The following is a 23381-nucleotide window of genomic DNA, read 5'->3' as shown; positions in this document are numbered from 1 at the left end:
TATTAACTTTGTCCCATAAGTGAATTCACTCCCTAATTTCTCTGCTCTGCCTGTGAAATCCCAGAATAACCTGGGCTGGAAAGGATTTTAAAGACCATCCAGACCCACCCCCCTGCCATGTGCAGGGATATCTTCCACCAGACCAAGCTGCTCAGAACTCCCACCTGGCCTTAAGCACTTCCAGGGCTGGCAAGAGATTCCACTTCTGTTATTTACATAAAAATGACCAAAACCTGGGAGGTCCCAAGTCATAAAAGCTCCCTTGGGTAGGAGCAGAGGTCACACAGCAGAATGTTGTGGCTGGCAGCAGCAGCTGCTCAGGAGGAGAGAGCACAGGAACAGACAAGCCAGGGAAAACCTCCCTGTGCTGTCCCTGCCTTTTCTGTTCATGGACTTTCAGAGCCAAAGGCTAGAGCTTTGGGGATTAATCCTTCTTCCAAGTATTTGTCTAATCTTTTTTGGAACCATTTATGCTCTAACCTCTCCACCCTCCTGTGGCAAGGCTTGCCACAGTCTAGTCATGATTTTATAAAAAAATCCTTCCTAGACTTTAACTGTTGCCAGCTAATTTCTGGTTGTTCCCTAATTTCTGCATCGTTGCACCTTCCTGAGCCACATTTCACAGACCTTCATCATTCACCCTCCAAATCACCTGGGCAGACTCTGTCCACAGAAAAGATGATCCAGATCAGATTATCTCTGTTATCCTTGTTTTTCCAGGTAGTGGGATCCTCTGAGCAATGGGATGTCAGAGCAGCACAGGGCAGGCAGGGCAGACAGACACCCCAGGAGGTTACAGAAGGGCACAACCCCTCTGCTATTTTGTGCATAACAATTTCTGATACTCCCTTTGCCTTTTTGACTCAGCTAGAACATTTTTCTCATGTTTCCATTAAGTTACAATGACTCCTGGGAGTTGTTTTCCCTATTTTTGTATATGTGTAGTTATTGGCTGTTTGTCTTCCATGGATATTGGTGTTATTAATGATTATTATTAATCTTGGGAAAAAGATGCCAGGAACCACTGAGGACATCATGGCCCCAGGGTCATTCACACCCCAGTTTTGCTATAAGCAGATTCAGGATTAAAATGAAGCACATTATATTTTCATTCATATAATCTCATTTATCAATCTTATCTAAGTTTAAAAGATGCTCCTAAGGACTCCTCATAGGCAGAAATTTCTCCCATATATCCAACCTAAATTTCATGAGGTTCCTGTGGTCCCTCCTCTCCAGCCTGTCCAGGTCCCTCTGGATCCATCCCTTCCCTCCAGCATTTTGACCACACCACAGAACTTGGTGTCTTGACCTAAAACTGGGATAACAACAGCTTCCCTTACAACTTTATGAGTAGCTTTTAAAGAAATTGGAGAGGTGGGTTCCTTAAAAGACTCTTAGAATACAAGGAACATCCTCAGAGGAGTACTGGCCCCAAGCAGAATGTAAATAAAACCATTTCAATTTTAAACCTCATTTTAAACCAGCTTTTTTCAACTCTTCTTCCCCACCTCTCCCATGAGAAGAAAGCAACCCCAGCATTACTGTGCCTGACTGAAAAAGGAGCATTCAGAAGGAGATGTAGACTCTTGCTCTAAAGATCAGGAAACTTGATTTGAATTCCAGTTTATAAAGATCTACTGCCTCAAAAATGAAGTTTCCAAGGAAAAAACACAGCAGCTGTTGCTGGTGCATCAGGGATGATGATTTGTTAGAATTTCTGGCTAGGTGGGTTTTCCAGGATCCATTCTGACCCCTATTTATCAATTCCTATCCAAGACAGAACTCCATGGGATGTAATGGATCAGATCTGTTTTATTTGTATAATCTCCTGAGTTTAGGTATTAGAGAATTTTTGCAGTGGTGTAAAACTCACCAACTTCCAGCAGAATTGCCAAAAAATTAGGAAACAAGTTCTGCAGCCACCCCTGAGATGCCTCTGAGAGGGATTTGGTCACAGCAGAGTGTGACCACTCACACAGCTGATTTTCAGTCTTGTTCCTCCAAAACATCAGCTCTCAAGCTTGGAACTGCTGTTCAGGGTGCAGCTCCTCCTGGGCAGGCACTCCATGCACTTCCAGGCTTTGTGGCAACATCAGCCTCTTCCCAATACACAGCTCCCAGGAAAATATAAACCACACACAGACTTGAGGGGCTGCAGGCCATGATTTTGCCTCAGAGTGTGGAATTATGAGGCACTTTAGATACCAGAAGGAGTAAAAAGCTGTTTTTTCCACAGTCCAAGCTGCCTGATACACCCACAGCACAGTAAAGGTCCTGCCTGAGGACTCAGAGTGGAAAAATCAACAAGGCCATGGATTTCCCCTTCCCCTGCTGGAGCTGCATGTTCTGTTCCAGCACCTTGTGGTGGAATTTGCTTCAGCTGCTCCCTGTGCCTGCAGAGGCATTTGGTGCCCAGCAGCTGCAGTTTGGTCTCCTTTGTCCCCTGCTGATGGCACACAGAGCTCAGAAATGTCCTACAGAGGGACATTTCTCTCTTGAAAGGGCATTTCTCTAATGAAGGTCACCAAGATCAGATCAGAGGCACACAAGGAAAATTTACCACACTGGGACAGAAATTATCTTAATGCTCTGAACACCTGGAAGATGCCACAAGCCCCTGATAAAACATCATCCATTTCAACAGAAAATGTAAAAGCAAGTTCTGATACAGCCCTTGAAGTAAAAAAAAGACATGAGAAGCCCAAAGGCTGAACTCTGGACAGAACAGACAATGCAGAGCAACACCCAGCAAGGAGAACTGAATGCAAATTCCAGAATCTTGCAGATGGGATAATGAATATGCTGGTTTTTGACCTTTTTCTAAATTCCCCATTTTCCTGAAGGCTCTCCTATTTCCCTCTAGCAAACTTATCAGCTGGTTTCACTCGTTCAAGAGCAGTTTCCTGATAATGATAAAGGGTTCTTTCTAACCTTGTGAATATTTGTAGGATGAAATTAAAAAATAATCAGTGAGCTGAATTGTGTGTCTGTGGCAGCTGCCTTGGAGAGATTCAGGAATTGAGAGCACAGTCCAGAAGAGATAAGCTTTAGGGAACACACAAGCAACGAGCTGGGTGTTTTAATGCCCATTCTGCACTAAAATACTGGAGGTCTGACAGCCTTCTTGGCCTTTACTTCTAAATGTTAACTACCAGCAGTTGGCTCAGCATCATCCTCCCCTGGCCAGGACAGCCCTGTGCTAATTAACATTTCTTCATCAACAGCCTGTGAGAATTCTGACTGTGTGTCACTCCCAGCACTGCAGAGAGAGCAGCTTCCACTCGTGAAAAATGAAAGTATTTTTGCCACAAGCAGCACCTTCCACTTGTGAAAAATCAAAGTATTTTTGCCACAAGCAGCAGCTTCCACTTGTGAAAAATCAAAGTATTTTTGCCAGGGTAATGCTACAAGTGGCAGCTTCCACTTGTGAAAAATCAAAGTATTTTTGCCAGGGTAATGCTACAAGTGGCAGCTTCCACTTGTGAAAAATCAAAGTATTTTTGCCCCAAGTGGCAGCTTCCACTTGTGAAAAATGGAAGTGTTTTTGCCAGGGTAATGCCAGAGATCCCTGCACACTGCTGGCCCCAGAGGCAGCACCTACCCTGGCGGAGCAGCAGATCATCCCTCAAGAGGCAGATGTAATAAACACAGCCAGGCTGGGCATAGTGGGGCCGAGGGATCATGGGAACCTCCTGCAGGGAAAAAGAAAGGGAGTTGTGAGATTGATAAGATAGGAAATAGTTGGTTATAGGTTTTTTGTTATAAGGTATTATATAATTTTCTGACCCAATAAGGTGATGTTAACAGAGTTTATTTTGCTTTTTTGATTTGTTACTTTAATTTCTTTTTATTGTAATGTGGATATTTTTGTCCAATAAGGTCTTAGTACATGTTTGTAATATGTAATAAGTAACATATTACATATGTTTTTATTATAACATCTAAACTTTTAGCTTATTTTATACAATTACATTATTACTATACTACAAAACTTTTTATCATCTTATTTTATTATAAATACTTATATTATATTATATATTATATTATATTATATTATATTATATTATATTATATTATATTATATTATATTATATTATATTATATTATATTATATTATATTATATTATATTATATATATGTTTTTATATAGATTTTTATATAGATGTGTATATAGATGAATTACAGACATATATTTTCTTACTTACTTAAAGAATATTCTTACTTATAACTATAGAAGCCTAAGTTTATGATTTTTCTATTCAATGTTTGTGTGTTTTGCTTTTACATTAATTTAGGCTTCTTCTAAGGCTACAAATCAAACCCTCTTGAGACTGTGAGGATTCCTATCTTTCTGATTCCCACACCACCCTATGGAAATACACAGAGAAAACTGAGAAAAAAACAGAGAAAAACTGACCCCTCGTGGAACTGAACCTAAATCAAGGAAGCTTCACCAATCCCAAAAGATACAAATTCAAAATACAAATACAAAAAAACCCTAAGGAGCTGCTGTAATTTTATAAGAGTGATAGGAAGGAGAGTTTTGTTTTACCCTGTTCACAGCTCGAGGTTCACACTGCTCACACAGGTAGTGTTCAACATCTGAGTTCACACCCATGCAGTCACAGTGCTGCCACACCTGGAAGAACAGGTACATCCCAGTCACAAAGTCCTGGCCCAGATTACAGCTGCAAGCTGCATTTTCTCAACAAATATTAAGGAAAGCAAGAAAATAAGCTTCACACAGGAAATTCAAGATTTTCTATGAACTATTTCACACCATGTCAGCACACAGACAAGATCTCCATGCAACAGAAATATCTTTGCCTTCCAGACTGATTTATTCATGCAATAAAAAAACCTCACAGCAACCCAGCACTGCTCGTGTCTCTGAATACCCAAGACCCAGCAACACCTCAACACCCACCATGCACTTTTCACACTGGATCATGAGCCCCTCGTCCTTGTAGAGGCCACAGATGCAGCGGATGACGTCCTCGTCCTTCTCGTGCCCGTTGTCCTTGTCGCACACCGAGGTCTCGCTGCTGTCGGCCTCGCTCGCCGTCTCCCCCACGATCTCGTCGATCTGGGCCGAGGCCTCGTGCCGTGCGTTGTAGTAGGCCTTGCGCAGCCGGCACACGTCCCGCCCCGTCGGGGACTTCCTGCCGTAGTATTTCTGAAAAAAATCACAAAAAACCCCAAAAAAGCTTTACTTCCAAGTCCTGTCTATTTTAGCTCCTGTCTGTGTACACCTGGGAGGCCTGGTGGCCTCTCCATGTCCCCTCCTGACCCTGGCCAGAGTATCAGTAGGCCTTGCGCAGCTGGCACACGTCCCGCCCCGTCAGGGACTTCCTGCCGTAGTATTTCTGAAAAAAATCACAAAAAACCCCAAAAAAGCTTTACTTCCAAGTCCTGTCTATTTTAGCTCCTGTCTCTGTGTACACCTGGGAGGCCTGGTGGCCTCTCCATCTCCCTCCTGACTCTACTCTCAGAGTATTAGTAGGCCTTGCGCAGCCGGCACACGTCCCGCCCTGTCAGGGACTTCCTGCCGTAGTATTTCTGAAAAAAATCACAAAAAACCCCAAAAAAGCTTTACTTCCAAGTCCTGTCTATTTTAGCTCCTGTCTCTGTGTACACCTGGGAGGCCTGGTGGCCTCTCCATCTCCCTCCTGACTCTACTCTCAGAGTATTAGTAGGCCTTGCGCAGCCGGCACACGTCCCGCCCTGTCAGGGACTTCCTGCCGTAGTATTTCTGAAAAAAATCACAAAAAAAACCCCAAAAAAGCTTTACTTCCAAGTCCTGTCTATTTTAGCTCCTGTCTGTGTACACCTGGGAGGCCTGGTGGCCTCTCCATGTCCCCTCCTGATCCCGGCCAGAGTATCAGTAGGCCTCGCGCAGCCGGCACACGTCCCGCCCCGTCAGGGACTTCCTGCTGTAGTATTTCTGCAAAAATCACAAAAAAACCCAAAAAAGCTTTACTTCCAAGTCCTGTCCTGTTTAGCTCCTGTCTGTGTACACCTGGGAGGCCTGGTGGCCTCTCCATGTCCCTCTTGACTCTACTCTCAGAGTATCAGTAGGCCTTGCGCAGCCGGCACACGTCCCGCCCCGTCGGGGACTTCCTGCCGTAGTATTTCTGAAAATAATCACAAAAAACCCCAAAAAAGCTTTACTTCCAAGTCCTGTCCTGTTTAGCTCCTGTCTGTGTACACCTGGGAGGCTTGGTGGCCTCTCCATGTCCCTCCTGACCCTGGCCACTGTTGTAGTAGGCCTTGCACAGCCTGCTCCATTGGGGACTTCCTGGTATTTCTATAAAAACCAATAAAAAAACCCCAGAAGTGCTTTATTTCCTTTTTAGCTCCTGGGAGGGGTTCTCCCTACAGCTGCAACCCCAAAGCTGGGGTGGCCACTCAATCTTCCTCATGACTCTGGCCAGCATTGTAGTAGGCTTTGTACAGCCGGCACACATCCCACCCTATCGGGGACTTCCTGCCGTAGAGTATTTCTACAAAAATCACAAAAAACCTAAAAAGTGCTTTATTTCCTGTTTAGCTCCTGTCTCTGTGCACACCTGGGAGGCCTGGTAGCCTCTCCATCTCCCTCCTGACTCTACTCTCAGAGTATCAGTAGGCCTTGCGCAGCCGGCACACGTCCCGCCCCATTGGGGACTTCCTGCCGTAGTATTTCTGCAAAAATCAACAAAAAAACCCAAAAAAGTGCTTTATTTCCTGTTTAACTCCTGACTGTGCACACCTGGAAGGCCTGGTGGCCTCTCCATCTCCCTCCTGACCCTGGCCACTGTCGTAGTAGGCCTTGGGCAGCCTGCCCCGCTGGGGACTTCCTGCCATAGTATTTCTATAAGAACCAACAAAAAAACCCAAAAGTGCTTTATTTTCTTTTTAGCTTCTGGGAGGGGTTCTCTCTACAGCTGCAGCCCCAAAACTGGGGTGGCCTCCTCCTCTCCCTCATGACTCTGGACAGAGTAGTAGTAGGCCTTGTGCAGCCAGCACACATCCCGCCCTGTTGGGGGCTTGCTGCCATAGTATTTCTGCAAAAATCACAAAAAAAGCTTCATTTCCTGTTTAGCTCCTGGGAAGGGTTCTCCCTACAGCTGCAGCCCCAAACCTGGGGTGGCCTCTCCATCTCCTTCCTGACTCTGGCCAGAATACCAGTAGGCCTTGCACAGCCCGTCCTGTTGGGGACTTCCTGCTGTAGTATTTCTGCAAAAACCACCAAAAACCCCAAGAAGTGCTTTATTTCCAAGTCCTGTTCTGTTTAGTTCCTGTCCATGCATGTCTGGGAGGCCTGGTGGCCTCTCCATGTCCCTCCTGACCCTGGCCAGCGTTGTAGCAGGCCTTGCACAGCTGGCACACGTCCTGCCCTGTTGGGGACTTCCTGCTGTAGTATTCCTGCAAAGGCCAACACAAAACCCCAAAAAGTGCTTTATTTCCTGTTTAGCTCCCGAGAGGGGCTCTCCCTGCAGCTGCAGCCCCAAACCTGGGGTGAGGTCTCCATGTCCCTCCTGACTCTGGCCAGCAGGTGCATGGATGTGACACGGACAGGGGAGGAACTGAGAGCAGCCCTGGGAGGAGGATTTGGGGTGATGGGTGACCAAAAACTCAACGTGCTCTGGCCCTGCGTGTTCACAGGCCAGAAACCACCCCTGTCCTGGGCTGCATCCAAAGGAATATGGGCAGTAGATCAAGGAAAGGGATTTTTCCTCTCTGCTTTGCTCTCCTGAGACTCCACCTGAGGTGCTGTGTCCAGTTCCAGGGCCCCCAATGCAAGAAGGACATGGAACTGTTGGAGCAGGTCCAAGGGAGGCCATGAAGTTGCTGAGGGGCCTGGAGCCAGGCTGGGAGGGCTGGGAATGCTCAGCCTGGAGAAGAGAAGGTTGTGTGGAGACCTCAGAGGTCCTTGCAGGGTCTGAAGGGGCTCCAGGGAAGCTGGAGAGGGACTGTTCATCAGGAACTGGAGTGACAGGACAAGGGGGAATGGGTTCAAACTGTAAAAGGGAGAATTTAGGTTGGATAGATGGGAGATATTCCCTGTGAGGGTGGGGAGGCCCTGGCACAGATGCCCAGAGCAGCTGTGGCTCCTTCTGGATCCCTGGAAGGGTTCCAGGCCAGGCTGGACAGAGCTTGGAGCAGCCAGGAACAGGGGAAGATGTCCCTGCCCACGGCAGGGGGTGGAATGGGATGAGCTTTAAGGTCCCTCCTAGCCTAAACCATTCCATGATTCTGTGATTCCATGACACCTCACACTGAAAAACAGGGTATCCCTTCCAAAAGGAATGAAAATTTCTTTAGATCAGCTATTCCTGAGTGTCCTTGACCTTCTCTGTGACCCAAGGCAGTCAAGGGCTCATGATTTCCTATGGAGCCCTCATCAGGAATGGATCAGCATGAGTTCTCTTCCTCCAGAATAAATTTCTTCCTTTATTCCTGTAAGAGCATTAAAAGAGGGCACATCCCTGCTGCCAGTGCAGCAGCTTTCAGGCCAGACAGAGCCTCACCTCTGCATTCCTGAAGACCTTCAGCATGTCCCCATCAAAAGCTTCCACAGTTTTGTAGTAACCAGTCAGGATCTGCTTCTCAATCGTGGCAAGGTCCAAGGGGTCAGAGATCTTTTCATAATAGTCTGCATTTCTACAACAGGAATGTTGGCACAATGTCAGGCTCAGCAGCAATCCCCACTGTGCAAATCCATCAGAGAAAGCAGCTCTGGGAAGGCAGCACTTACTTTTTCTTTGGGGGCAGGTTCAGGAGAGGAGCTGCCAGCGCCTGCCTGGAGGAGTCTGCAACAGGAACAGAGCTTAGTGACATCAGTGGAGTGAAACTTCTAAAGAAAAGCAACTAACAACATTCAATCTGGGTTAAAAAAAGGCTTTTCTGTTATCTGAGCCACGGGGAATTGAAATGCTTCTGCATTTCTAGATGTTGGTGCCTGTAATTGCAGTACACGTAGCACAAGGACGACAGTTTCTGATTTTTTCTGGAATTTTGAAAAATCAATTTCAAAGGACAGCAACATCTGCAGATTCTGGTGGTAAAGCAGGGGGTTGAAGCTAAAGCAAAGTGATTATTGGTAAGGGAAGAAATTTTAAAGAACAAGAGTGATTTAACCCCCCCCCCCGTATTTTTCTAGCATTTCCCATTTCCAGAGCTTGAAAACATACCCACGAAGATTTTTTTTAAAGAGTATCACCTTCACCTTTGTAGGCTATGATGCTGTCACATATCTCCTTGAAGATCTGAGCCAGGCGGGCGGCACGAGCCACCTCGAGGTTCTCCTCAGCCGCTGCCAAGCGCCGCGTCCGCACCGAGCGCGACGTCTGCAGCGCCGAGAACTGGGTCATGAACACATCTGGGAGAGGAGCACAGGGTCACCCCACATCACAGAGACATCCTGTGATACTGCCTTGGTGTAAATGTTAAAATGCACTTTATATGTGTGGTGTTCAAGTAACTTTGTTGTAAAGATATGGTTTTTATTTCTGTTGCTAATTAAGCTTAGACATAGTGAAATATAGCTGATATAAGTGATATAGCTGATATAGGTATATATTACAGATACACATTATAATATTGGCTTTTTGTAAATACTAAAATGGATTTTCTATGTGTGGTGTTAAAGTAACTTAGTTATAAAGATACAGTTTTTATTTCTGTCATTAATTAAGCTTAGACATAGTAGTGAAATATAGCTGATATAAGTGAAATAGCTAATATAAGTATGTGTTATAGATACACATTATAATACTGGCTTTTGGTAAATATTAAAATGGATTCTACATGTGTGATGTTAAAGTAAGTTTGTTATACAGTTTTTATTTCTGTTGCTAATTAAGCTTAGATAGAATACTGAAATAGCTGATATAAGTATGTGTTATACATACAATATTATACATACATATTATATTATAATATTGGCTTTTCACAAATATTAAAATGGATTCTATATGTGTGGTGTTAAAGTAACTTTGTTATAAAGATATAGTTTTTATTTCTGTCATTAATTAAGCTTAGACATAGTAGTGAAATAGCTGATATGTGTTATAGATACACATTATAATACTGGCTTTTTGCAAATATTAAAATGGATTCTGTATGTGGGACATTAAAGTAACTTTGTTATAAAGATGTAGTTTTTCCTTCTGTGTTAATTAAGCTTAGTGAACTAGCTGATGTAAGGATGCTTTGTTAAAATGCCTGCTGGGATGGGCTAACACCCAATGAACACAGGATGAGGACACCGGTACAGATCTGCCAACCATCAGCATTTGCTGTCTGAAGAGAGCATGGACCAAGGCCCAGACTGGATGTGATAAAGAGGAGCCAAAACCACAGCCAAGAAACATGCATGCTCTAAAAAGGTGGACCCAAGGAGGGGCCATGTAAAATAGCTCCTGGAATATGTAAACTGGTTTATGGATATGCATAAGGGTCTATGAACATGCAACAGGCTGATGTAATGGAAAAGGTATTTAAGGGGTATCCCCAAAGATAACAGTGTGCTCTTGGCTGAGTGGCCATAACAACCTTTGCTCTCTGGTCCTTGTCTCCAATTTCCTTTATAAAGCTTTTTAATTTTCACAGGAGAGTGAATGTGTTTTTCACACTCCACGCAATATATTCCTTTCTAAACCAGAAATTTGTAAGAGATCAAATCACAGCCTCTTCTCTGGTGTAGCAACTCCACCACTGATTATCAAATGAAGAAGCTGCAAGATGTAGGTGGGGCTGTGTGTTGTATTTCCATCTGTTAGAGGTGGGGCAGTTATCTCTGTTCATTAGGCAGTTCTCCTTATCTCTTCCACAACCAATCCTCCCTCTGGGTAATATCTTCTGTCCATGGCCAGTGAGCGTCCCTGCAGGGCTGATCCAATTCCATCATCCCATGGGGAGATGCTGTGCCCAGGGGAGGAGCCAAGCATTCCTACCTGGATCCAATCTGAGCTTTGGGACAGCCCAGCAGCCTTTGCCCAGTGCATTGCCAGAGGAGCAGCTTCTGCTGCCCTGCAGGGCCAGAGGGAGCCCAGGCCCATCTCCAGCAGCCCTGGAGCTGCAGAGGAAAACTCCCCCCTTGTGCAGGATCCCTGCTCCAGCAGAGCCACAGCTGGCACTGCAGGAGGGCTGAGCCCCCATGGGATGGGGCTGTGCCACCCCCTGACACACAGGGGACAGGGCACGGGCTGACTCTGGCAGTGGGGTTTTTTTGTCTGTACTATTACATTTGTATTTTTATTTTTCCTAGTAAAGAACTGTTATTCCTGCTCCCATATCTTTACCTGAGAGCCTTTTAATTTCAAAATCCTAATAATTCAGAGGGAGGGGGTTTACATTTTCCATTTCAGGGGAGGTTCCTGCCTTCCTTAGCAAACCAAGACAAATATACACCAACGTTGCAAGTTACTCATTCCAAGAATAGATTTAGCCAGACTTTAACTCTTTGTGTCCCGGGGTGGCCTCACCAGATTTGATGTTGCCGTCGTCGCGGCAGATCCCGTTCCAGCGCGTGTACAGCGACGAGCTGTGCATGCTGTCACTGTGCTTCACCTCCTCCTGCTTCTGCCTGATCTTCTCCCAGTTCCGTACCAAGAACACGTGGTGCTTCAGCACAAAATTCCTGCAGGGATTAGGGAGCTGGTCAAGAAGCTCTTTTTACTGGAAAATTCATTCTTTAACATAGGGAAAAGCTGGATATTCAGAGGTGTAACCTAGGCATTCTCTGCTAGGTGGAGAGGAATTCCAGTTCTGCTAAAGCAGAACTAAAAAATGCTTTTTACTGGAAAATTCATTCTTTAACATAGGGAAAAGCTGGATATTCACAGGTGTAACCTGTGCACTCTCTGCTCAGTGGAGAGAAATTCCAGCCTGGCTGCTAAAGCAGAACTAAAAAATGCTTTTTACTGGAAAATTCATTCTTTAACATAGGGAAAAGCTGGATATTCAGAGGTGTAACCTGGGCATTCTCTGCTAGGTGGAGAGGAATTCCAGTTCTGCTAAAGCAGAACTAAAAAATGCTTTTTACTGGAAAATTCATTCTTTAACATAGGGAAAAGCTGGATATTCAGAGGTGTAACCTGTGCACTCTCTGCTCAGTGGAGAGAAATTCCAGCCTGGCTGCTAAAGGAGAACTAAAAAATGCTTTTTACTGGAAAATTCATTCTTTAACATAGGGAAAAGCTGGATATTCACAGGTGTAACCTGGGCATTCTCTGCTAGGTGGAGAGGAATTCCAGTTCTGCTAAAGCAGAACTAAAAAATGCTTTTTACTGGAAAATTCATTCTTTAACATAGGGAAAAGCTGGATATTCACAGGTGTAACCTGTGCACTCTCTGCTCAGTGGAGAGAAATTCCAGCCTGGCTGGTCAAGGAGAATTAAAAGCTGCATCCTCAGCAATTTCAGGATGCCCCATCTTCTAGAAGAACACATCAGTATTTGCATATCACTCCATTCCTGAGGCAAATCCCCCTGAAATCAGCCCTTACCTTTCCCTGTTAGACATGGGCTTCATCTGCAGCTGAGGTGTCAGCCTGGTTGGGGCATTCACACTTTCACTGGGTTCCTCAGGGATGTGGCCCCTCTGGAAAACAGATTGTTCTGATAGACAGGAAAAACTGTGCCAAGAACTCAGCACAGCAGCCAAAGCAGTCCCTGAGACAGAACCTGCAGCATTTCTCTACTGTATTTCTGTTTAAAGTTTGGGTTTCTGTTTCAAGTTTAAAATTTACAAATACCCCAGTTTTTGGTCTGGTGGCACAGACTGATTTCCTATCAACCTCACCCACCCAAACTCTGTCTTTGCTACTTACTCTCTTCTTTAGTTTGTGCTTTGACTTCCTCTTCTCTTTTGACCTCCCAGGTCTTCTGTGGGTGCTCACAGGCTGGTTGCTTTTGCTTGAGAGTCCATTCATGCGTTGACTTTTACCCCCAATTATTCCTCTGCATTTGTCAAAGCCACATTTGCAGAGTTGCTTTGAGGAAAAAGAAAAAATCTAATAAACCCAAAGGTCTAGATTCTCTCTCAATATTAAAAAGAACATTTTCTGTCTAGTACAGCACAACAGGTTTTGTTGTTTTCACACTTTACAGAACTATTAGGCCATAGTGAGATTTTTCAAGGTCTCACAGTGGGGTTTTTACCTGTTTTTCAACATTAAATGAGTGGAAGTTGTAGTCATAGGTGAGCTCTGTCCCAGCAGGCATGTCCTTCAGTGCATACAGCCCGATCCGATACACACCATTCACAGACCTGAGGGGAAAATACAACCAAACACCCCAAAAATTCAACAAGAATTCAAAAAGATTCATAAAATCATCTTTTTGCACAGAGTGGCGGTGTTAGAGACAGGCAGCAACACCTCTGCTGTGCCCTGGCTTATGCTTGTGCAGATCTTTTATTTATCTCTTACAATAAACTTTGAAAGCTTAAAAGTGAACACCACATTTAACAAGAGTAGCAATGCCAGGGTCTCTCCACCCTCACAGGGAATATTTCCTTCCCAATATTCCATCTAACCCTGCCCTCTGGCAGTGGGAAGACATTGCCCCTTGTCCTGTCACTCCAGGCCCTTGTGAATGATCTCTCTCCATCTTTCCTGCAGCTCCTTCAGGTACTGGAAGGACACAATTCGGTCACTTGGAGCTCTTCTTCCCCAGGCTGAACAATCCCCATTCTTTCAGCCTTTCCTCACAGCACAGCTGCTCCTTCTCTCTAATTAATTTGGTGCTTCCTCCAGACTCACTCCAGCAGCTCCACATCCTTCCTGTGATGGGACCCCAGACTGGAGGCAGCTCTGCAGGAGGAGTCTCACCTGAGCAGGGCAGAATCCTCTCTTTCTCTTCAACTATTTTATTTTGATTTGGATTTTCAAATTTCAAACTTTACTATTGCTTAAATCTAGAATTATCTGAGAACCACGAGCTACTTTGATGTACAGTGACTCCTGTTCCACCATCTGCCCATCACTCACTACAAATCCCTCAGCAGTATTTCCTCCTAAGTGCAGGTATGACACAGGCTGTGCTGCAATCCCACTATTTCCTTTTTTCCTGCTTTAAAAAGATATTTGAATTGTCAAAAAGAAAGGGTTTATATACAGATAGATGATTTTAGAGCAGCAGATTAGGAGTGTGAAAACCAGCAATACTGGGAGGGAAACAGCCCAGTGTAACCAGTAATGCTGGGAGGGAAATGTCCCAGTGTGACAGCCAGCAGTGCTGGATCTGCCAGCAAACTTGGATCCTATCTCCAAAGCATCCAGCACTCACCAACCCTACACAGCTTCTCTTGAGCAACATGAGCACCATGTAAGGATTGTTTCCAGTTTGACTCCCCGTTGATGCAGGGTGACTTCACCATAGGGAATAATGTGCTCTGATTCCATTGATTCAGGAGGCTGAAGAAATGCTTTATTAAGCTACACTGTATTACACTAATACTATAGTGTTTTAGAGATAATATACTAAAGAGATACTAAGGAAAAACCCATGACTGTGTGAGACACTCACAACACAGCTTTGACCCAACTGGCCAATCAATCCAAACAACCATCACCAGTGTCTAATTAACAAATCACTCTCAGTCAACAATCTCCACAACATATTCCACATGTGCCAAACAACAAGAGCAGCAAGTAGAGATAAGAATTGTTTTCTCTTCTTCTCTGAACTTCTCACTGCCTTCTCCAGGAAAAATCCTGGGAGAGAGGATTATGTCTCTCTCTGTTCAGAGAATGTCAATACCACAAGTCCCCTCCCTATTTTTAGATCTGACTCCCTAAGCTGAACTGGTTCTCCCTCTCTCTCTGGGCACACAGGTCCTGCAGGAGCAGAATCCCTTTGCTCACCATTTCTGCATCTCACAGTTGGGGTTGCAGCTGTGGTTGATGAAGCGAGCCTCGTTGCCCATGCGGTAGCTGTCGATGACCATGCCGCTGTCCAGGTTCAGGCAGTAATGGTCGCTGTGGTTGTGGTACTGCTCAATCATCCGGTTCCTGTGGGGCAACACACGGTGGAACTTGTCATTCTGCTTGTCCCCACACAGCACACAGGGAGCAGCACAGTTAGAGCACATTGCACATTTCAGAGAGGGCTTTTGGCCAAGGTTGGAAATGGGGGTGTGTTTTCTATTCCTATCTGTGGAGCAATTATCTGCTGTTCATTGGGCAGTTCTCTTTATCTCTTCCACAATCAATCCTCCCTCCAGGAGGTATCTGCTGTTAATGAGCCATTAACTATTAATTATCTTCTGTCCATGGCCACTGAGTGTCCCTGCAGGGCTGATCCAATCCCATCATCCCATGGGGAGATGCTCCGCCCAGGGGAGGAGCCAAGCATTCCTACCTGGATCCAATCTGAGCTTTGGGACAGCCCAGCAGCCTTTGCCCAGTGCATTGCCAGAGGAGCAGCTTCTGCTGCCCTGCATGGCCAGAGGGAACCCAGGCCCATCTCCAGCAGCCCTGGAGCTGCAGAGGAAAACTCCCCCCTTGTGCAGGATCCCTGCTCCAGCAGAGCCACAGCTGGCACTGCAGGAGGGCTGAGCCCCCATGGGATGGGGCTGTGCCACCCCCTGACACACAGGGGACAGGGCCTGTTCTGGCTCTGGCAGTGTTGTTTTGTATTACTGCATTGTTTATATTTTTTTTCTTTTTAAAATTTTCTTCCCCAATAAAGAACTGTTATTCCTGCTCCCATAGCTTTGCCTGAGAGCCCCCCTTAATTTCAAAATTATAACAATTCAGAGGGAGAGGGTTTACATTTTCCATTTCAGGGGAGGCTCCTGCCTTCCTGAGCAGACAGACACCTGTCTTGTCAAACCAAGACAGTTTTAAAGAAAAAGCAATGATAATCTTATATATTTTATAGAACCCTACACCTAGAGATGGAGAAAAACCACTATTGTACCTATTTTTATAAGTCAAGGCCACTGACAGAGCTTGGGTTAGAATTTAGAAATTTCCTCTTCTGGAATGCTCCCTTTTGGGTTCTGCAGATGATTTGCACACATTTCATGTATGGAAGAGAAAATGCGAGTGTACATTCCTTGGGGTGTCTGTGTATGCACATGTGAACAACTCGCTTCCTTCTGGGCAGTGGGCAGGTTCTGGAATCATCCATGGCTCACAAGAGCACAGGGACAGGAGTCAGAGCTTATTTCTATATGAGGAGAATGCAGCTGCCTTCTGGTGCAGCTCTGAGAGCAACAAGTCCCTCCAGCTTCAAATATCCCACAGAGTTAACAAGACAATTTCTTTCTTTCAATGCTTCCACTAGTTCTTTTCCCTTCACATCTTCCTGCAGAAGCCCATGGCCCTTCCAGCCCCACTCTGCCCCTCAGTTCCACCTGGAGCAGCCCAAATCCTGCAGAGTTCTCATTTCAGATCCAGCCACTTGTGGCATTTTGCATTTATAGGGCAGATGAGGCAGATGATCCATTTCAAACATGAATCACCCCTCAATACTGGACTGGGAAAAACCAAAACCCCCAAATTCCAAGCCTGCCTTTCCCCCTCATCCTCCCCTTTGCTCCAGGCTGAGTGACCAATTAGAATTTCCCAATCTAATCAACATGTGCATGACCTAGAGTAGAACTTACAATTCCTATTAAATACCATAAAATACGTACCAATGTTACAAATTACTCATTCCAAGGATCTCTACACTGGATTTGCACAGAGTTTAACTCTCTGTGTCCCTAAAGGTCATTTGTGAGCCTTCCATGCTAAATGCATTTTGTATTTATAGGGCAGATGACCCATTTTAAACATTATTCACCCCTCAATACTGGACTGAGAAAAACTTGGTTGACCAAAATCTCCAGAATTCTAAACCTTCCTTTCCCCCTCATCCTCCCCTTTGGGAAATTCTAATTGGTCACTCAGCCTGGAACAATCTAATCAACACATGCATGACCTAGAGTAGAACTTATAATTACTACTAAATACCATCAAATACGTACCAATGTTACAAATTACTCATTGCAAGGATCTCTACACTGGATTTACACAGACTTTAACTCTCTGTGTCCCTAAAGATCATTTGTGAGCCTTACATGCTAAATGCATTTTTTATTTATAGGGCAGATGACCCATTTTAAACATTATTCACCCCTCAATACTGGACTGAGAAAAACTTAGTTGACCAAAACCCCCAGAATTCTAAACCTTCCTTTCCCCCTCATCCTCCCCTTTGTTCCAGGCCGAGTGACCAATTAGAATTTCCCAATCTAATCAACACATGCGTGACCTAGAGTAGAACTTAATAATTACTACTAAATACCATCAAATACGTACCAATGTTACAAATTACTCATTGCAAGGATCTCTACACTGGATTTACACAGAGTTTAACTGTCCATGTCCCTAAAGGTCATTTGTGAGCCTTCCATGCTAAATGCATTTTGTATTTATAGGGCAGATGACCCATTTTAAACATTATTCACCCCTCAATACTGGACTGAGAAAAACTTGGTTGACCAAAATCTCCAGAATTCTAAACCTTCCTTTCCCCCTCATCCTCCCCTTTGGGAAATTCTAATTGGTCACTCAGCCTGGAACAATCTAATCAACACATGCATGACCTAGAGTAGAACTTATAATTACTACTAAATACCATCAAATACGTACCAATGTTACAAATTACTCATTGCAAGGATCTCTACACTGGATTTGCACAGAGTTTAACTGTCCATGTCCCTAAAAGCCATTTATGATCCTTCCATGCTGAAGCAGCAAAGAAACATTCCTACCTGAATTCTTGCTCACTGACCACTTCTCCCAGGTACTCGATGATGAACTGTCCTGCCTTCAGGGGCTCCTTGGTGCGGATGCCCCAGCCCTTCTCCTCAGCCCTGAACCTCTCCAGGCACTGCACCCACTCGTGCCTCTGGATGCGCTGGTTGCAGCACTGCTCCCCACAGGGACACGTGTTGGGGGAGCACTCTGCAAAGATCATCCTGCAACACACAACACACAGCGTCAAGGGAGGGGAACGGCCCTTGGGATCTGTCATGTAAACAGAATCAAATCCTAAATGGAAAGATAAGAATCAAATCATAAAGGTGATAATAAAATAAATGTATATTATCAATATATAGTAAATATTTATTAGGTTATTAATAATACAATCATTACTATAATGAAATTATTATAATAAAATTACTATAATTATAGTATATTTATATTTGTATATTTATATTTATTTAATAAATATAAATATATAATTATATCATATATTTATATATTTATATAATATATATTCTTAATATATTATAATATATTTATACATATTATAATACATTTATAATATAAATATATCTACATATATAAAATAAAATAATATATAAAATCATAAATCAATAGATGAAATCAAGAGAAAAATATAGAAATATAAATAATAGAGGAAAAAAATTTAATATAAAAATATAAATATATAATATATATATTTAAATACATATTTATATAAACTATAGAAATATAAAATATTTATATTTATACTAAATTATATATATATATATAAATATAATTTATTAATATATAATCTATAGAAAATAGAGGAGAGGGACACAGCTCAGGAGAGGGGACACAGCCCAGGAGAGGGGGACACAGCCCAGGAGAGGGGACACAGCCCAGGAGGGGACACCAGCCCAGGAGGGGACACCAGCCCACGGTCCCTGGGACCTGGAGCTGCTCCTGTGGCTGCTCCACCATGCCAGGGCTGGGGCTGAGCTGGGAGGGAACTGGTCTGACTGGGAGCACTGGGAGTGTGGGGGAGCCAGCAGTGACAATCTGGGGGAGCCCAGAGCTGCTCCAGGAGGCTCCAAGTGGGAATTTCCCTCCCTGTGATGCTGCCTTTGTTGCTGGGGTGCACCCAGCACAAGTCAGTTCCTAGGAGATGATGAGAAAGAATCCATTTCTAACCTGTTCAGACAATCCTCCACACAGCCCTTGCCACTGTCATCCTCTGGTTTCTTACAATTGCAGGTGGTGGCCTCGTAGCCAGAGAGAGGTTTGACATCCACATAGACATCTAGAGGGGAAAAAAAAAAAAGAAAAAAAAGAAAAAACAAACTCAAATAGGGAAAAGAATTCTTTTCAGGTGAAAAAACAGAACTGTTTATCTACAGTATTTTCATTCCAATCAGTAAAGTAAAAAAAAAAGCAGGTGGAAGTGTCTGGTGGGACAAAGAGCAGGACAGAAAGGAGGGTGTCACATGAAAATTCCACAGTTATCACAGTTTAGTAAGAAGATTTTACTTACTGGAACGGATTTTTTTATAAAGTGGGACATCTGGCTTTTTATACAACTAAAAGGAAGAGAAAGAAAATTTTAATACATTGCATAAGTGCATCTGTTATTCAAAGGGATCAGGGAAATTATGTTCTGTACATAGGCAACTGCTCTGGAATCATTACTAGAAATCTGTGTTCTCTTCCCTAGGCTCAGACTACATTAACAAATAGGTCACAAAAAGGACCTGAATAAGAAGAATTTGGGCTTGGTGAGACAGTGGAGCAGTTTGTTCACCACATTATTTATTCTGTCTGCCCAGAGCAATGTGGCAAACAGCTGTCCTGAGGACAGGCTCCTCTGAACAGGGCTTAGAAGAAGAGGAATTATTTATACCTACTTTGGAGAAACCATCTTTGGTGCAATCACCATGTGCCAATGCTTAAAAAAGTGAAAACAAAAAAAACAAGGTGCTGATTTATCAAAGTGACTCAATGATCTTAAGGGGTTTTTTTGCAATCTAAAGGATCCTGGGATTCTCTAAGAACTGTGAGTACAGGGGGGAACCATGAGAAATGCAGATTCATCTTCTCTGCAGATGGAGATGATGGGAAGGGAAAGGGGAGCTTAAATCACAACTCGTAATTTTATATATATTTCAGCCTGTCAAACAAACTTTGAGGAATAATTTACAATTATTCTCTATTTCACACACATTTCCTGCACTAAGAGCCTTCCCTCAGTGACCCTTGTGGCCCACAGGGACAACCCAGACATCTCCACACCCCTGTACAGAGAAACTCCTCTGCAAGGGCCTCCAATATTCCAGGGCGAGCTCAAAAATGTCAAGGAAACAGATTCCATGTATTTATTACTTATAAAATACTGAACAGATGAGACAGGCCATTGTTAATATATGGCAAGAAAGTGTTCTAGTGTTCTGAAATGCTCCTGAGTTGAGGATCAGATTCCAGGGGTGTTGGAGTGCAGCTGGAGCCACAGCACCTGGGAATGTGTCCTGCACATTTACATATCTGAGAGCACTTCCCCACCACAGAGCTGAGGGAAGAAGATTCTCCCTTAAATCCTGTGGTAAATCACTTGGTGGAAACATCCCAGGCAATAAAAAAAAAATCCTATTTTTAAGCCTGCACATATTTAAAGCTCTTTAAAAAGAACGAGACTGTTAAACAGTTTCTCTCCTTTCCTCAGTATGAAAATTTCAGCTTGCAAGTGAAAAATAAATTCCACTCTGCTGGGATTGATCCAAGAAAAATAAGGCCTGAAATTTCTCAGTGCTGCTGGCAGTACATCCCAATTCTCCTGAGGCGTGTCTGAAACCAGCTCCCCACACAGAGCAGCACTGCCAAAATAAAAGTCTGCAGCCAAATTAATGACTTTTGTCAGAGCAGAAACTCCCGGGGTTGCTATTTTGCAGGAGCTGGAATAAAGGGAATTTTCACCATGAAATGCACATGCAAATCCCTCGTCCCCTCCCGCAGCTGGGATGTGTGAACAGGCTCTCTCTGAGTGCTGCTGTTTCCTTCTGATCCCAATCTTGGCAAGCCCAGTGAGTTCTTATCTCCTACCTGGTTGTGTTTCCACTGCCAGAGGATGTCGTAAGGCAGCTGGAAGTCGATTCTCTTTTGTCTGAGGTACTTCCCTGAAAGCACAGAAAGGTTTGTAAGGGGCACACACTGCCAGCCACACGTCCTGAGACAAGGGGAGCTGCTCCCAGGCACCTGGCCAGGCTCTGGCAGGGCCTCTCAGGGCTGCAGGCACAAAGGAGAGGGGCAGAGGCCTCAGAGAATGTTCTGGATGGCAGGGCAGGCACAGGGAACCCCCCCAGGACACAGAACCGGGTCCTGCTCAGGAGGGGCCTCCGTGGGCAGCGAGGGATGGGAAGGGAGGGAGGGATGGGTGAGATCCTGCCATGGACAGCCCTGGACAGCGCTGCCCACACCTGAAACAGGTGAGCACACCTGAAACAAGTGAGCACACCTGAAACAAGTGACAAGTGACCACAGCACTGACCACATCCAAAACAAGTGACCACAGCACTGCCCACACCTGAAACAAGTGAGCACACCTGAAACAAGTGAGCACAGCACTGCCCACACCTGAAACAAGTGAGCACACCTGAAACAAGTGAGCACAGCACTGACCACATCCAAAACAGGTGAGCACACCTGAAACAAGTGAGCACAGCACTGACCACATCCAAAACAAGTGAGCACACCTGAAACAAGTGACCACAGCACTGAGCACACCTGAAACAAGTGACCACACCTGAAACAAGTGACAAGTGACCACAGCACTGACCACATCCAAAACAAGTGACCACACCTGAAACAAGTGACAAGTGACCACAGCACTGACCACATCCAAAACAAGTGACCACAGCACTGCCCACACCTGAAACAGGTGAGCACACCTGAAACAAGTGACCACACCTGAAACAAGTGACCACAGCACTGACCACACCTGAAACAAGTGACCACAGCACTGACCATACCTGAAACAAGTGACCACAGCACCTGACAGAACTGACCAAAACCCTGGACAGAACAGACCACAACACCTGACAGAACTGACCACACCTGAAACAAGTGACCACACCTGAAACAAGTGACCACAGCACTGACCACAGCACCTGACAGGACTGACCACAACCCTGTGAGAGTACCACAGCCAACCCCAGACAGAACTGACCACAACCCTGCCAGAACTGACCACCCCTGAAACAAGTGACCACAGCACCTGACAGCACTGACCACACCCAAAACAAGTGACCACAGCACTGACCACAGCACCTGACAGAACTGACCAAAACCCTGGCCAGAACTGACCACAACCCTGGGCAGAACTGACCACCCCTGAAACAAGTGACCACAGCACCTGACAGCACTGACCACACCCAAAACAAGTGACCACAGCACTGACCACAGCACCTGACAGAACTGACCAAAACCCTGGCCAGAACTGACCACAACACCTCACAGAACTGACCACCCCTGAAACAAGTGACCACAGCACTGACCACAGTATCTGACAGGACTGACCACAACCCTGGGCAGAACTGACCACCCCTGAAACAAGTGACCACAGCACTGACCACAACACTTATCAGGACTGACCCCAACACCTATCAGGACTGAGCACAGCCCTGTCCTCAAAGCTGACACATTCTCCTGAGTTTTCCTGTGCACAACCCAACACTTTAACACCCAAAACAAGACCCACGCTGCCCATGCAGGCTGGTAAATCACAATGTTGTACTCAAAGAAATGAAATCAGTTTTGAAAAGAGTCTCCCAGTCTGTTCCCGTGACCTTTACCAGAAGAGATTTAAGAATGAATTCAGACTTGGCAAATACATTCCTAGATTTTTTGGAAAGGCTTCAAGGGGATCTGTATTTTCAGCAATAACTGGAACTCGTTTTAGACAGGAGTTCCTGCTTTCACTGCAGATTTTGGCTCCATTCTTTCATTCCCTGTCACCCCTAAAGGACACAGACCCATTACATCATTCACACCAGTCCCCAGGGCTGACACTGCTTAGTTCCAGCCAAGATTCAACATTCTCTGATCATTTTGCTGGAATCCTGTGTCACAAAACCACAGGGAGCAGAGTGCCTAGGATGAGGTGTCAAGCCCAAGCTGATTTTTTCCCCCAGCTTTTCTAACTCTTAACAAATGCCTTTATGTTCCTCCAGCAATGCTCTGTGGGTTCATATAAATTCACATGCACACCCTCACCACTGGAAAATAAAAATGGTAATGTTTTCCTTACAATTTACCCCTAAATTACTTTCCATTTTCAATGCCTTATTCATCCCTAGCAGGTTCCAGGAAAGAGCTAAATCTGCTGGGAATTTGCTTTCACTTCTATGACCTCAGCAGCCCAAACAAAAGGCTCTTTCAGGTGCCCTGGCACCGTGCCCCCAGCACAGGGAAGGTCCCCCCAGCCCTCCCTGAGTGTCCCCAGTGCAGTCCCCTGGCAGAACCCCAGCCCTGGTCACTGCTCTGGGCTTAAACCATGCCCAGGCACCCCTGGAGCCACAGCAGCAGCTGCAGGGCAGGACCAGCAATGTGGGTTGGGAACCTGGTGAACCTGGCTTTATGAGTCCATTCAAAAAGGAGC

General features: G+C 44.9%; 1 protein-coding gene across 2 annotated transcripts in view; it reads right to left on the bottom strand.

Moving 5' to 3' along the window:
* Window positions 1–23381, bottom strand: part of ASH1L (ASH1 like histone lysine methyltransferase) — an 83695-nt gene that overhangs the window by 8173 nt on the left and 52141 nt on the right. Inside the window, exons 8-22 of one of the 2 annotated variants that reach the window (XM_066568007.1) lie at window positions 20828–20901; window positions 19269–19314; window positions 18929–19037; window positions 17758–17964; window positions 14858–15004; window positions 13152–13260; window positions 12821–12982; window positions 12497–12591; window positions 11475–11629; window positions 9209–9367; window positions 8744–8798; window positions 8517–8649; window positions 4931–5179; window positions 4556–4642; window positions 3605–3695 (exon numbers count right to left, since the gene is read on the bottom strand). In XM_066568007.1, the coding sequence (XP_066424104.1) occupies window positions 3605–3695; window positions 4556–4642; window positions 4931–5179; window positions 8517–8649; window positions 8744–8798; window positions 9209–9367; window positions 11475–11629; window positions 12497–12591; window positions 12821–12982; window positions 13152–13260; window positions 14858–15004; window positions 17758–17964; window positions 18929–19037; window positions 19269–19314; window positions 20828–20901 (1878 nt within the window). The remainder of the gene's footprint in view (window positions 1–3604; window positions 3696–4555; window positions 4643–4930; window positions 5180–8516; window positions 8650–8743; window positions 8799–9208; window positions 9368–11474; window positions 11630–12496; window positions 12592–12820; window positions 12983–13151; window positions 13261–14857; window positions 15005–17757; window positions 17965–18928; window positions 19038–19268; window positions 19315–20827; window positions 20902–23381) is intronic. The other variant, XM_066568008.1, reaches the window with a different exon arrangement.

Source organism: Molothrus aeneus, chromosome 31, assembly GCF_037042795.1.
Source record: "Molothrus aeneus isolate 106 chromosome 31, BPBGC_Maene_1.0, whole genome shotgun sequence".
Lineage (NCBI taxonomy): Eukaryota > Metazoa > Chordata > Aves > Passeriformes > Icteridae > Molothrus > Molothrus aeneus.
The sequence above is the reverse complement of the archived record's forward strand: the minus strand, read 5'-3'. Positions and strand labels throughout refer to the sequence as shown.